At 45.8% G+C, this 14,371-nt stretch overlaps 1 protein-coding gene across 1 annotated transcript in view; it reads left to right on the forward strand.

The window, feature by feature from the left end:
* The window catches only part of RND3 (Rho family GTPase 3), a 34,526-nt gene extending 29,885 nt beyond the window's left edge, over positions 1-4,641 (forward strand). The window contains exon 5 of the mRNA XM_086957247.1: positions 2,811-4,641. Coding sequence (XP_086813373.1) covers positions 2,811-3,053 — 243 coding nt within the window. The 3' untranslated portion in view covers positions 3,054-4,641. The remainder of the gene's footprint in view (positions 1-2,810) is intronic.
* Positions 4,642-14,371: the final 9,730 nt, after the last annotated feature.

Consider the following 14,371-nt stretch of genomic DNA (forward strand, 5'->3'; position numbering starts at 1 on the left):
AGATCTGTGGAGACTGGAAATAAGTCTTGAGAGGCTGATATGTTTGAGCTGGAAGGGATTGGGGCCCTGCAAAAGTGCAGGAAGGGTTACTTTATTTATTTGCAAAGTTTTATATAGTGCTGGCTATACCCGGAGGTATCAGAGCGCTTTACATGAAGATTAGCGAGTTACAGGATATAGTTATATCAGTTGAATCAGCGAGTTACAGGTTACATAGTTACATCCGTTTGAATCAATGAATCCCAGTAAGAGGAGGAGGAGGGGGAGGGAAGGAGACACAAAGGGGGACACAAGGAAAACAATGTCAGATGACTGCATGGTAGGTGACTGCCAAGGGGCCAGACTCCTCTATAACAGTATAGGACCGCTCCACCGGGCATCGGCCAAGGTTGCTTGGTCTCTTAACTTCTGGTGTGTGCCGATGAGCACATATGAAATTTCTTTCTTGGCTTCTACTCCTTGTCACTTCACCATTTGGTTCAGGCGTTAACTTATTACGCTGCTATTGTAGCTCGAACTAGTTTACAAATCTCCTAAAATAACTTTTGCATGTTGTAAAATAAAATATTGAACGTTATGAAAACCTAGTCACTTGCCTATTTCTTTAATGTTGGTAGAATATACAATTTTTCTGTTTTAATATGGCTACCTGCGTGCCCCTTTATCGAGAACAACTAAACGAAAATCAGTCACTGCCGCGATTTATCGGTGGTTAACAAAAGTGGATGGCCGCTCTTGTGATGTCAAGAGTAGAAGTTCTTGCTTGCTTTTTTGTTAGTGTTTCAAATCGTCCTTTAATGTATTAAATGTGTTCTCAATCCCTCAATGGACGTCCAAGTTCTTAGATCTAAAAGTCAAAATATAGCACGCTTATTTCAATGCAACAACGCATCCCTTTCTGAATTATGCATTTGTTAGCTGTTCAGATTGCAAATATTTGATTTCCTTTGAGCAGAGCTACACCCAGTACGAAAAAATCCAGATATTTTTTTAAGATTAGTTTATTTCTTGTGCTATAACATAATGTTCTACATGTATAGCATAAAAGCGCGAAATCACTGGAATCGAAATTACTAGGCATTTAAAGAAGACCTGCCTTATCAAGCGTAACAACCAAAAATTTACACTAGCATTCCCCAACCCCCCAAAAAGATCACTCTTTCCACTATCCCTGTCTTCACAAAGGAGTTGTAACCGGTCATCTGCCATCAAGGGAAACCAACTGGCTCCTCATCTGCTAGCAGAACCATAAAAATACCCTATTCCAGGGAATATCCCCCAATTCCTAAGTCCCTTCATGTGCATAGCTGCTACCTTGGCAGGCCTGTGCTTTATCAGTTCCAATGTATACATAAAGGTTGTACTATAACATAATATATTTTTACAGTCGAAGGCTATACGTTTGAACGCTTATGTTACATTTTCTTCAGATGTGCATTATTTTATACCCTCAAGCTAAGATCTTTTGTTCAACCGCCCCTTAAACTTCATTAATGTCACTTTTCCACTCAGTGACCTTGAACTAAAGGGGATGAGGAGGCACACAAAACCAATCTAGATCTCAACACTATTGTTGATATAGAATACATTTTGCAATACATTTGATAAACCCCTTTAGGTAATGGGGGTTTGTAAGTTTGGGATGGAGAAAGGGGGTGTAGATCAGCTGACGACCATAGTCTGTTCTGGCTAAGAGTGTGCACGTGAATACAGGGGAACTGGGAGAAGGGCAGGGTTGTTGATCCTTCACCTTGAAGAAGTAGACCATTAGGAAGACTTCAATTAAATATGGGAGTATTAAAGTGCATGTGATAGTACAGAAAGGCCCTCCGTTCTGTCCCACATGTGAGATGAATGATGGTAGCAAGACTCCTCCCTACCTCTTCCTCAGTCAATGTCCCCGGGTGGATCAAAGCATTGGATGACGGACACAGTTTCCAAAGAATTGGTCATGCATATGTTTGCTTCTGTCAGCCTGCAACACCCTGATCATGTTTCCTTTCTTTGGCACATATTTTCAAGAACGAAACCTTACTCTGAAACCAATTGGATGGTGTTCATACCCTTACTTTTTCTAAATTCACTTCCTCCTGTTTGGCTCTTTTCTCATCTGTACTCTGGTCCCCCATCTTCAAGATCCTGACATTCCCTTATGTGAGACGCATCTCGCAAGTGCAGTGAGAAGTCCTGACTGCCTCTCTACTCACCGTCCCTTAATCCTAATTGTGCTCTGCCTTCTTATGGTTACCTTAGCATTTGGGCTCCCAAATATTGTACTAATTGAAAAATTACCCCACACGCACATTCTAAACATATGACTTCGCCTGAGTACTTTCTTCTGACTCCTCCCATGTTCATTTTTCCTCATACTCCATCTGCATAATCCCTGCTTAATTTGCATAATGCTATGATCATTGTAACCCTTCCTTACTTAGTTTAAGCAGGTACACTATGTTGCATTTAAACACAAGATTGTCATCATACTCTACATATTAGTGTGGCCCTCAAAGCACACAGAACAGCCATTCCTTGATAGTCACCCTGACCAATAATGAGGTTACTCCAACTAGAATTGGAAATTGCACTTTATTTTAAAGAAATTACTACATGCCATGAGCAACTGTGCCACTTTATTCTTATTTCATCGTAGAAGCTTTAGTAAAGTTAGACTTGTAAAAGTGTTATCTTAATGTTGGAGCGCCAGATTGGTTATCCATGAGTGAAATATGCGAACATCATTTATGTATTTTTATGAGTCAATCTATGACTACCATCTCTTCACAATTTTAATATTTTCCTCTTTTCTTTAGGGCGCGAACATGGCAAAACAGATTGGTGCAGCAACTTACATAGAGTGCTCAGCCTTACAATCTGAAAACAGTGTCAGAGACATTTTTCACGTTGCCACCTTGGCATGTGTAAACAAAAGTAACAAAAACGTAAAGCGGAAGAAGTCTACGCGGGTAACCAAAAGAATTTCACACATGCCAAGCAGACCAGATCTAGCCACAGACTTGCGAAAGGACAAAGCAAAAAGCTGCACTGTAATGTGAGCATGTGAACATTTTTTTCATTAATATGGACCTTGTCTTCAGATCAGGTGAAGACTGAACGAAGTGTGCAGACAAGGGGTGGTTCTTCGTCGGCACCTTAAATGGCTACACTTCACCTTGTTTGGTACTAAGGATTCCGCATGTAGACCAAGTGGCAAGAAGAGGTCAGATGTCCAAAATGTCGCATAGATTGTATGCCAAAAAAAGAACTTGAATGTGTTGGAAAGGAAGGAAACATTTTGCACCCGAAGAAACGTCATTGTCTTGGATTTTTGTCTTTCTGGCTTGTTTCCCATCAATGAGTCCTTGTTTTGAAGCTTGTTAAAGTTACTAACGTCGTTTTTTTGTTTGTTTTTAAACAACCTGGATTGTGAATTATTTTTTTTTTTTGGGACAACAATTTTTCACGTGGTCTGTAACTTCCTGTGGTTAATCGTCAAAACCAAAATGATAGGAAGACATGGGTTGGTTGTTCTGAGAAACCCACTGCAGAATCGGGGAAATAATGCCAAAATTACAGAAGCAAAATGTTGTTTGTGGAAAAGAAAGTCTTTAAAGTTTTTCTGTGCTTTGAGGAAAAGGCTGGTATGTGTGAAGTTCAGTGGAAGGGACAGAATAGGTACACTTGTATTCTCCAGATGTTACTTTTCATCATCATTGTGATTGTATTTAAAACGTGATAGCTTTATTTAGGTTATTTCAGATAGGATACTTGAAATGTGTCATGTTCACTCAAAATGAAGTTGAGGTGCTCTTCGTTTTTATGTACCACCTTTAGAGAAACTGGTTTGCAGTGTTGCACCCTCAAATTAGGCACGGAATAGGCTAGTTTAAAATGTGATTCCACGGAAGCCAACACTCCATAGACCTGAGATTTAATGTTGGGCCTCACTTGCTTCCTCAGCATCGTTGTGTTTGAACACTGCATCATCACTCTTCATTTTGAGGTGGCCGGGGTCCGGAAAGCTGTATTTATTAAAAAAAAAAAAACACACAAAAAAACCCTTAATTGGTAAATTCCTACAGTACCTCAGCTGTCCCGGTGCCCACCTAGAGATTCGTTCATTCTGTGTACACCCACCAACTTAGAGGCTTTTTACTTACATAGTTCTCGCAATGTCTTCTAAAGAAGGACCTCCAGCTCTAAAGGATTTCTTGTTGGTTCTTGTTGAAAACAAGCATTGTAGCCGATGAAGACGCTTCATTTTTGAAGTATTAAAGCTGTGTTTCATTTGTAATATGCAGGGTAGAGAATTATGGTAGAACAATCTGCTCTTTGTACTGCAAGCACATTTTTTTTGTCTTAACAAGGAAAAATGCAATTCCAATCATTTCTCTACCAAATGCGGACTTTTACCACTCTACGATGCTTTGATTAATGCAGCAGTGTGCTTTGGGCAGTATTACGAAATAGCTGGCAGTTGCTTTCTGTACTTAAATATTGTAAAAATAATTTATAACTGTTTAAATCTGAACATTATTTTTTTGAATGTTGAAGTCACTTTGTATGTCTGTTTTTGTTAATGTTTCTGCCGTATTTATTAAAATATCATTGTTTTCTTGAAATAAAAAGGTTTTTAAGCCATAACCATTCTATTTTTATTTATCGTGTTGCGCAATACAAACATATCACTATGTATGAAATGTAGCACCACTTAAACCAGAAACTGAGCATTAATGGCACAAATTCATTCACATTCTTGTAAGACTACCAACATATTCCTGGGTAGTAACTGATCGTGAAGTAGATCTAGGGAATCTGGCATAAGAACGAGAAAGCTATTGATTTGTGACTGTGGCCTTGGTGTATACATTAGGCACAGTGCCACGTCTGTTCCTCATCCGGCCATCTCTGCAAGATCTCATGATGAAATATCCCCTGACAATTATGAAGACCACCTGAATCGGACCTCTTAGGATCATCCTATATCTCCTACGTGATAAAGACCTCGCAATGAGCAGAGCAATCGTGAGGGTGCTAATACACTTTAAAGACTGGATCTGAGGTTCTTCTTGAATGGGCGTTTTGCTTTCTCCTGTGATTGCAGTCCTTTTTAATTCCTTAGCGTTTTGTGAATTTAACAATTGATACACTTATTTTCATCAAACTTTTGTATGGGAAATAAATTAGTACTACTGGAAGTAAATGCCTTTGGACGCATGGAAATAAGAAGTGAGTAGCTAAACCCTCAGTTGACAGACTGTGATGCCTAGGTGGATAAACAAGAAATGAATCTAAATACGTGCATAGGGTGCTAATGTAATTATGTGACTATTCTGTTTTCAAATATTAAGCAAGGACCCCTTAACACTAATTCCTGATTTTATTGTAAAATGTAGCAATCCCCTTCATTAGTGCTGTGGCGTCCAGGTATCCATAGTAAGAACTCGGTGTTCGAATTATTAGCCCATTGGTTTTAATGTGCCCTAAAGGATTCTTTTCTCTTTTTATAATGTTTAGTGTCCAAAATTACTGAAGTGCATTTTTCTTTACAGTTAGATGGGAACATGTGATAAAATGATAGCATAATTTTAAATAAAATTATTGCATCAAAAGCTTGTTTTGGTGATTCCTTGCTAGATGGCGGGTGTCTGTGGTGGTACCAGATATAATATCTGCTGTTTGTGAACATCTAAGCTTATTCAAAGACTGTAGCTTTCTTCCACAAAATTCCTTAAATTCTAAATTTTATTGGAAAATTATCTAGGAGGGGGGAGTTTGTTTGTGCCTTTGGCAACGTTGGTAATCGGAGTGTGGTGTGTTAAAGCTACTATGAAACCATAATATCAAAAATGATGCTAGAATATGGGTGAGCGGCTTAGATAGCTTAGCAGACAATGTCTTTGAGCTGTGTTTTTGTATTGATGCCACCTGCTGTCTGTACATTTGGCAAAGGGTGCAAAGTAAGTTTTGCAACGTGAATCTTTATGGATTCACTATGCTGTGCATATTCCGCGGTCTTGTGGTTGGGTCCGGATTCGTAGTCTTTTTCTTTTTTTTTTTTCATTTTCGTTGCCCAGGTGGGCGTCGGCGTCACCCCTTCCTGGGTGTATTTCCGGTGACGTCGGCATGCTTCCTGCGGAAGCTCCCACCCTTGGGCGCCATCTTCAGATTATTTTTTCCGCGGTCGGGTCTGGATCGTTCCCGTTTGGGCTCCAGACATTTTTGGAGAAAGTACTAGAAAAAGATCGAAATTGGAGAAGATATCGAAGGAAGAAGACTACGAAGGACTTCGCCGAACACTGCCCGGCGAAAGGAAGGAGAATTCATCGAGGACTTCATCGAGGACTTCGACGTTCGCGCGGCCAGGGAGGCCTAAACACTCGATGATGGACAACACGCCGTTCAAGTTCTGCCCTAACTGCCACCACAAGTTCTCGCAGAAAGACCAGCACCCGGTTTGCAACCTTTGCCTACTGGTAGAACACAGAAGCGAAGACTGCAACGCCTGCTCCGTCTTCGCCCAGAAGACCCTTCGTGTAAGGAAGAGCCAGAGGGTAGCGCACGCCACCCTCAAAGGAAAAGGCCCGACGCCATCGCTGTACGAGCTGGGGATGTCCTCGGAGGAAGAGGACAACGCTGCCGCCGAAGACGACAGCTACACGGTCGTAGAGACCGATTACACGAAGACATCTGATAAGGTAGGAGACTCGTCGTTCTCCAAGAGCACGAGAGACTCCGAGTCTCGAAAAAACGAGGGCAAGGCCCCGAAAGCGCCGACGCAGAGACACCTCTCCTCCGCGGCTACCCACAGGCCCAGCGGATCCTCTGAGAAGGAGTCCCTGGCGCCTAAAGCTGCTGAGCAGCAGAAGTCACCGAAGATCGTCCCCGAAAAGGACCGATCGACGTCTAGGGAGAAAGACCCTAAAGCTTTGACGCCGTACAGGGACCCGAAACCCAGTTCGACGTCCAAGGCCTCGACGCCGAAGCTCTCGCAGCCGAGCCAGGCGCCGAAGAGTGGCCGAACAATCCAGCGCGGACAACGCGGCCGAGATGGAAAAGAAAAAACTGCGACTAGAAGCCGAAATGGAAAACATCTTGCAGCGGAAAAAGGATTTCGATGCCAAGATGAGAGCCTTCACGATTCCCCCACAAGACCAAGCCACCCATGCGGGAAGTGGTCGAGGAGGAAGAGGAACAGGTCGAGGAACATGAGCCTGGCACCGAAATGGTCGACTACCAGGATGAGGACGAGAATCCCTACGAGGCTTACAGCTATGAGGAAGAAGAGGACAGCAGGTTGGATGCCGAGTCGGCCACCTCTGACCCGCAGGAGGAGGATTACCTGGATGTCGACACCGAAAGCCCAGAAGAGGCGGTCGACACATACCCCTCGAGGCCGTCGCCGCCAGACAACATTGGGGCTTACAACTCGGTGATAAGGTCGGCGGCAACAGCTTTCAAGCTCAAGCTTGACGAGGAGAAGCAGAAAGCGGACTTTCTCCTCGAGACATTACTCCCCACGCAAACAAGGAGCCAGTATCTACCTATGCTAGACAGCGTCTTGGCGCAGGGGATGGAAGCATTCAGGGAGCCCGCTACATGCAAGGCAGTCACTCCCAGAACCGAAAAAAGTACAAACATTCATCGAAGGACCCAGCCTACATTCGAGGCGTGGTCTCAGCTGACTCCATCATTACAGCCACAGCAAGAAAGAGGGCTAACGTGGCCACCACTTCTGAACCTCCTCCTGTTAAGGAGAGCAAGAGGATGGACCTAGTGGGCAGAAGGATCGAACGGAATGCCACGACCCAATGGCGCATGGCTAATTCCAATGCCCTCAAACAGGCACATGTACCAGATCATGGAGGAGCTAGGAAACTGGTGAAAGACCTATCCCAGGATGCCAGGCAGAACGCCCAGAAACTGGTGGAAGAAGGGAAGAATGCGGCAAATTGTTGCCTCAAGACGGCCCTGGATGGTGCAGACACCTCCAGCAGGCTCATGATGATGGGTGTCACGGAAAGAAGACACGCATGGCTCAGAATCTCTGGCTTTAAGCCTGAAGTGCAACACAGCATCTTGAACACTCCGTTCAACGGCGAGACGCTGTTCTGGACAACAGTTGACGAAAAACTCAGTCAACTGAAGAAAGACAATGAAACTGCTCGATCCATGGAAGCTTTGCAGTTCAGAGGCAACAAAAGGGGCAGCCAGTCACGGAGGCCCGGCGGAAGAGGTGGAAACCAGCCAGGTACTTCACACCAGGCTTTCCAACAGACGCACCAGGCGCAACCGAGTCAACAGAAGCAGTCCTGGCAGTACCAGTCAAGGGGCCAGTCCTTTCGAGGGAGAGGAAATGGACGTGGACAGCATAAAAGAGGGGGCCAGCGGCCCGCCTCTAAATGACTTCAGAAACACCTGTCTGCCCGCCCACAGAAAGGACCCCGGGGGGCAGCATGTACAAAGGGGTCAGGACACAATGGACAACTACCACCACGTAACACCAGTGGGTGGAAGATTAAGACTCTATCTCCATTCCTGGAAGGAGGACATAGAACGGGTTCCCTTCAAAGAAAGAAACAAGGGAATATACTCAACGTATTTCCTCGTGCCAAAGGTCGACGAGACAATGAGACCCATTCTGGACCTCAGGTTCCTGAACACATTCATAAGAACACAAAAATTCAAAATGACCTCCCTGCAGGAGGTGGTACCGCAATTGCAGATTGGGGACTTCATGGTCACAATAGACCTCAAGGACGCCTACCTGCACATACCAATGAACGTAACGCACAAACATATGCTCAGGTTCACGGTCGGAGACAGCCACTACCAATTCATGACACTAGCCTTCGGTCTAAAATCAGCACCGAGGGTCTTCACGAAGTACCTCACGGCAGTCGCAGCGCACCTACGAAGGAGGGGGATACACGTATATCCTTACCTGGACTGGCTAGTAAAAGCAGACTCGTACCAGAAATGCAAGAAGGACGCACATACAGTGACGAGAACACTGATAAACCTGGGGTTTTCCATCCAGTGGAAAAAATCATCAATGGAGCCGGAACAAGTCAAGATCTTCTTGGGGGCACAGATCAACACCTTGCAGGGCAGAGTGTTCCCCAGCAACAAGAGAGCAGGGGCCCTGGTGAGGGAAGCTCGCCTCTACCGGAAGGGACAAGCTCGGACAGTGAGGACTGCGAGCAAGATCTTGGGGATGATGGCATCATGCATGTACCTGGTACCAAACGTACGACTGCACATGAGACCATCCAAGAATGACTCCAGGAACAATGGTCACAAGCTTCAGGGAGTTGGGAGGATCTAGTGGTTGTGACGCACGCACTGCAGAAGGAAATGACATGGTGGACCATGGAGAACATAGCAAAGGGAAAGCCTCTTACACCCCCAACACCAACCACACCAACAGTGACCATCACCACAGACGCATCCCTGATGGGATGGGGCGCTCACATGGAAGAGCTCAAAGTCAGGGGTCTGTGGACTCCAGCAGATGCGTCGAAGCACATCAATTATCTGGAATTAAAAACCATCTTCCTTGCATTGAAAGCCTTCCAAGCAAGACTGTACAAGCAGAGGGTATTGCTGCAAACAGACAACACCACTGCGATGTTCTACATCAACAAGCAGGGTGGAACACAGTCAACAACGCTTTCGACACTTGCGCAGGAGATATGGAGATGGGCCATCCCCCTCAGGATAGACCTACTGGCCATACACCTACCAGGGAAGGAGAACATTCAGGCAGACTGGCTGAGCAGACAGACATCAACATCCCACGAGTGGGAGCTCAATGCCCAGGAGACGAAGTGGTTGTTAAACAAGTGGGGAACGCCATCAGTGGACCTGTTTGCAACACGCCAGAATGCCAAATGCCAAAGCTTCGCATGCAGACAACCCGAAGAAGGGTCCATTGGGAATGCCCTATGGATAGATTGGTCCGGGACATTTGCTTACGTTATTCCCCCGATACCACTGATACACAGAGTACTGAGCAAGTGCAGAGCGAGCAACATGACCCTGATACTGGTCGCACCACAGACAGACCTGGTACTCTCAAATCATGGAGATGGCACAGGGTCCACCCCACAGATTCGGCAGAAGAAAAGACCTGCTCTCCATGCACAACGGAGAGGTACTGCACCCAGAGCCAGAGAGCCTGAGCCTGGTGGCGTGGCTCCTGAGGACATAGAATTCGCACACTTGAGACTGCCTGAGAGCACCCTCAGGGTCCTTCGGGAGGCAGGAAGGCCCAGCACACGGAAGTGCTACGGGGCGAAGTGGAAGAGATTCACAATATGGTGCAGGAAGGAAAGACTTCACAATAAAATGAAGGGCTCCACAGTGCTAAAATACCTCACGCACTTACTGGAGAAAAAAAACTCAGCTCGTCCTCCTTAAGAGTCCACTTGGCAGCGATAGTCGCCTATACAAGGGGTGAGATGGGCAGGAGCTTCTTCACCTCTCAGGTTGTGAAGAGATTCCTGGAAGGAGCGAAGAGGATCGCACCACCCAAGCGGTTGCCACCACTGGCATGGAACTTGAACATAGTCCTGACGGAACTCATGAAGGAGCCCTTTGAACCGCTCCACAAGGCCTCACTAGAGATGCTGACCATGAAGACAGCTTTCTTGGTTGCAATAACGTCCCTACGACAAGTGAGCGAGCTTCAGGCGCGAACTCTGCAGGAACCATACATACAAATACACAATGACAGGGTTGTGATGAGGACTGACCCACACTTCTTGCCAAAGGTGGTGTCCAGATTCCATATGAACCAGTCCATACAGATTCCGAGTTTTTTCCAAAAACCAACAAATAGTGCAGAGCGAGCCCTTCACACCCTAGACTCCAGAAGGGTGGTCATGCACTATATCGAGAGGACACAAGGACACCGGAAGACAAAGCAGTTCTTCGTGTCATTCGCCAACAGTTTCTTGGGAAAGGCTGTAACAAAGAACACTATTGCACGATGGATCGCGCAAACAATTCAACTCTGCCACAAGCGGGCAGGACAAGAACTAGCAGAGGGACCACGTGCCCACTCCACTAGGAAAAAGGGTGCGACAATAGCCTTCCTGGCTAATACACCTATACAAGACATATGCCTGGCGGCAACATGGGCTTCAGTGCACACATTCACGAAGCGCTACTGCGTTGATGTTCAAATGAACAAAGAAGCACAAGTTGGACAAAAGGTGCTCCAGCACATATTCAAGAACCAAAGCTCATCTTCTACCCAGCCGCCACAGAAATGAGAAACCGCTACAAAATCTATGCACAGCATAGTGAATCCAGAAAGATTCACGCTGCAAAACGAATAGTTTCTTACCTGTCGGTGTAGTTTTGCAGCTTAATGATCTTTCTGGATTCACTAGCGAACCCACCCACCTCCGCCAGAAAGATGAGGCTGGAGAGAGAAAGAGGTGGTCAAAAAAAAAAAACATAGAATAAAATGGATGACTTTTATACAAAGCGGTTAAAAGAAGTTTCACCTACATAGAACATTGCCATCACTTCGGAAACGAAAGAAACACGGAAAAAAGGATCCGAAGATGGCGCCCAAGGGTGGGAGCTTCCGCAGGAAGCATGCAGACGTCACTGGAAATACACCCAGGAAGGGGTGACGCCGACGCCCACCTGGGCGCCGGAAAAAAAAACAAAAAACAAAGAAAAGACTACGAATCCGGACCCAACCACAAGACCGCGGAATATGCACAGCATAGTGAATCCAGAAAGATCATCAAGCTGCAAAACTAAACGGACAGGTAAACTATTCGTTCTCCCTTTTTTGATTGACCATGATCAAGATGGCCTAGAGGCATTGCATTTGGTTAGGCACATCTATATGCTGCTTTGGATATAAGGGAAGTTTTCTGTTTACTAGGCTTTGTTGAGCCATTCTGAGTGGGAGGGGAAGCATGCAGAATGTACTGTAGAAGCAGCAATGCTTAATCTGAATCTCTTTGGTGTGGTCGTGTAATCCTGATTATGTCTGGGACTTGTTGTTCTAAGTTAGTGTATTGTGCCAGGCCGTGTCTAATATAGCCTTGTAGCACGCCGTAGCAGGCTGTACTTACCATTAAAGGCATGTTCCAGCAGTAAAGGCCCAAGCTAAAGATGAGGGCCTTTAACAAGGAAGCAGGACTTTATTCCCAGTATACCCCAGCTACGGAGTGCTATAAGGCTATTAGAACATTCCGCCACTTGAGGGCATAATGTTCTAATGAATCCAAGGCCTCATAGAGCCAAAGGGGATTGAAATCCCCTCGAGCTCAGTTAGGCCTTTCTCCACAGGACAACATAGGAATGTTAGAAGCCTGGAGCACTTCATTGTTTTCGATAGAGGTCCCAACATTCTAATGCTCTAATATAGATTGTTGGTATAGGGATATTATAAACTAAAGTATTTTTGGTTTTGAGTTGTCCACAACCTGAATCTGGCATACTAATATCCATGTATTTGATAAGGCTTATCTGTGTAGCTTTAGAAGCATGGGACTTGCCATGTCGTAAAAAAATCAAAGGGAAATGGAAGCATAACAATTACAGATGCAGAGATTTCCATGGCAATCATTTATTTGTGTCCAAAATATGAAGAAATATTGTATAAGTAAATGATAAACTTCTCCTTTTCCTGAGAGCACATGATTGGGTTGCAGCAGAAGATTAGACTATCATGGGTCCGCCTACAAAGTTGGGATCAACTCTCCGCTTGATTCGAGCCTGTGACATTTCAGGTAACAATAGTGCTTCATGGAGTTGATGGTTGACCTGGGTTCTTCCCTCTCATTATGGAGCTTGTCACTGAGGGATTCAGAGTACCAAGATTGGGAGACCATTAGGGATCAACGAAAGGCAATAGGAGATAAGGGAGTCCAACAACTGAATGGGGTTAATTGTCTTATTATGACAGCACGAAACTGATGGTAGAACCTAATTAATTTCAATATGGTTTTGATGTATACTGTAGATCAAAGCAGGAATTGCCCTAGAGTGATGAGTGCCAAAACCACACATCTGTGTTGCTAACTCAGTTGGATCTAGATTCCAGCGTGCTTAGTATGCCTGGGTAAAATTTCTGATCCGGTCATAATCTTGTGAAATTTCACGTTATGTTGGTCATGTGAAATTCCTAAAATTATGCCCCATCACTTAATTGTGTGCTGTTTGTGGCAAAAATGTAGCACAAATGCACAGGAGCATTGCAGATTACTAGAATAAGAGGGGCTTCCGTCTGCCACTTTTTTGTACTACTTGGGTGCAATATGGCCGCCTGGTAGGAGCTCTAGTCCGGAGCTCCTAGTGCTTGGGATCCCTTCTTGGAATTATCCCTGCTAGCACTCATCTTTAGCGAGGAACACAAGTAACTGGATTGCAACCTGAAAGTAAGTGGATTGAATGGTGTAACATACGTACCTGAAGCACTGGCGGCTGGGACTCCTGCCACTTTCACCAGGTCATCATCTTCGGCGGAGCCCAGGACGGTGGGTGAGAGTCTGCTGTGGTCACAGAGGCTGGTCGCGGTCAGTAATCCGTGATCGACCGGGAGGCTGTGGGCGTCGGAGAAGCGTTGTCGTCTGGGGCCCTGACACTCATCGGATCTTCGGCGGCGGGTTGGAGCCTGGCGGGTTGGAGCCTGCTGTGTCTGCCTGCCGTGGCTGCTGCAATCACCGGTCACAAGCGGGCACTTTTGGCCTGCAAGGCATCGGATCTTCATCGTTGCCCCCCCCCCCCCCCGCGGAGAGTGCCGACGTGGAGGCGGCGAGCACTGCGAAGGCCCTGGAGGATTGTTCCCTGATGCTGGAGCGCCAATCCCTGAATCACAAGGCTCACGGCGGAGGCACCTCTGTCCTCTCCCCTCTCACCAGAGTGTCCACCGGGATCTATGGCGGTGAATGGCTGTGGAGCCCCTGATCAGTAGCGGTTGGGCTGCAGTGCTGCTTGGGAGAGCTGGGCGGCAGGTCGGCTGGATCGCGGCTTCGGCGGCCCCCGGGAGGACTGCGCTGCGATCAAACGGAGAGAAGTCTCCTCATAGCCCCGCCCCCCAGGAAGTGCACTGAATAAATCAAAACCACGCTGATAGCACTACCATCGGCTATCCTTCATTAATGGAGTTCTTTATTTCTATGGAACCTACAACTGGAAAAGAGGAATCTACACACCGACAGTGTGGAAAAAGGGCGTGTTGAAGCCAGCAGATCAATCATCTTGTACAAAAAACAACCCCAGGACTATGGCAAGGTATCTTGCCTCCTGCTCAGTTTCATTTTTATTTTTGCACCGCTTTTTAAGCTGATTTACATGAATGTACTTTTGTGATCCTCTGCCCAAAATGGCTGGGACCATAAAA

This window comes from Lissotriton vulgaris, chromosome 2_1, assembly GCF_964263255.1.
Source record: "Lissotriton vulgaris chromosome 2_1, aLisVul1.2, whole genome shotgun sequence".
Classification (NCBI taxonomy): domain Eukaryota; kingdom Metazoa; phylum Chordata; class Amphibia; order Caudata; family Salamandridae; genus Lissotriton; species Lissotriton vulgaris.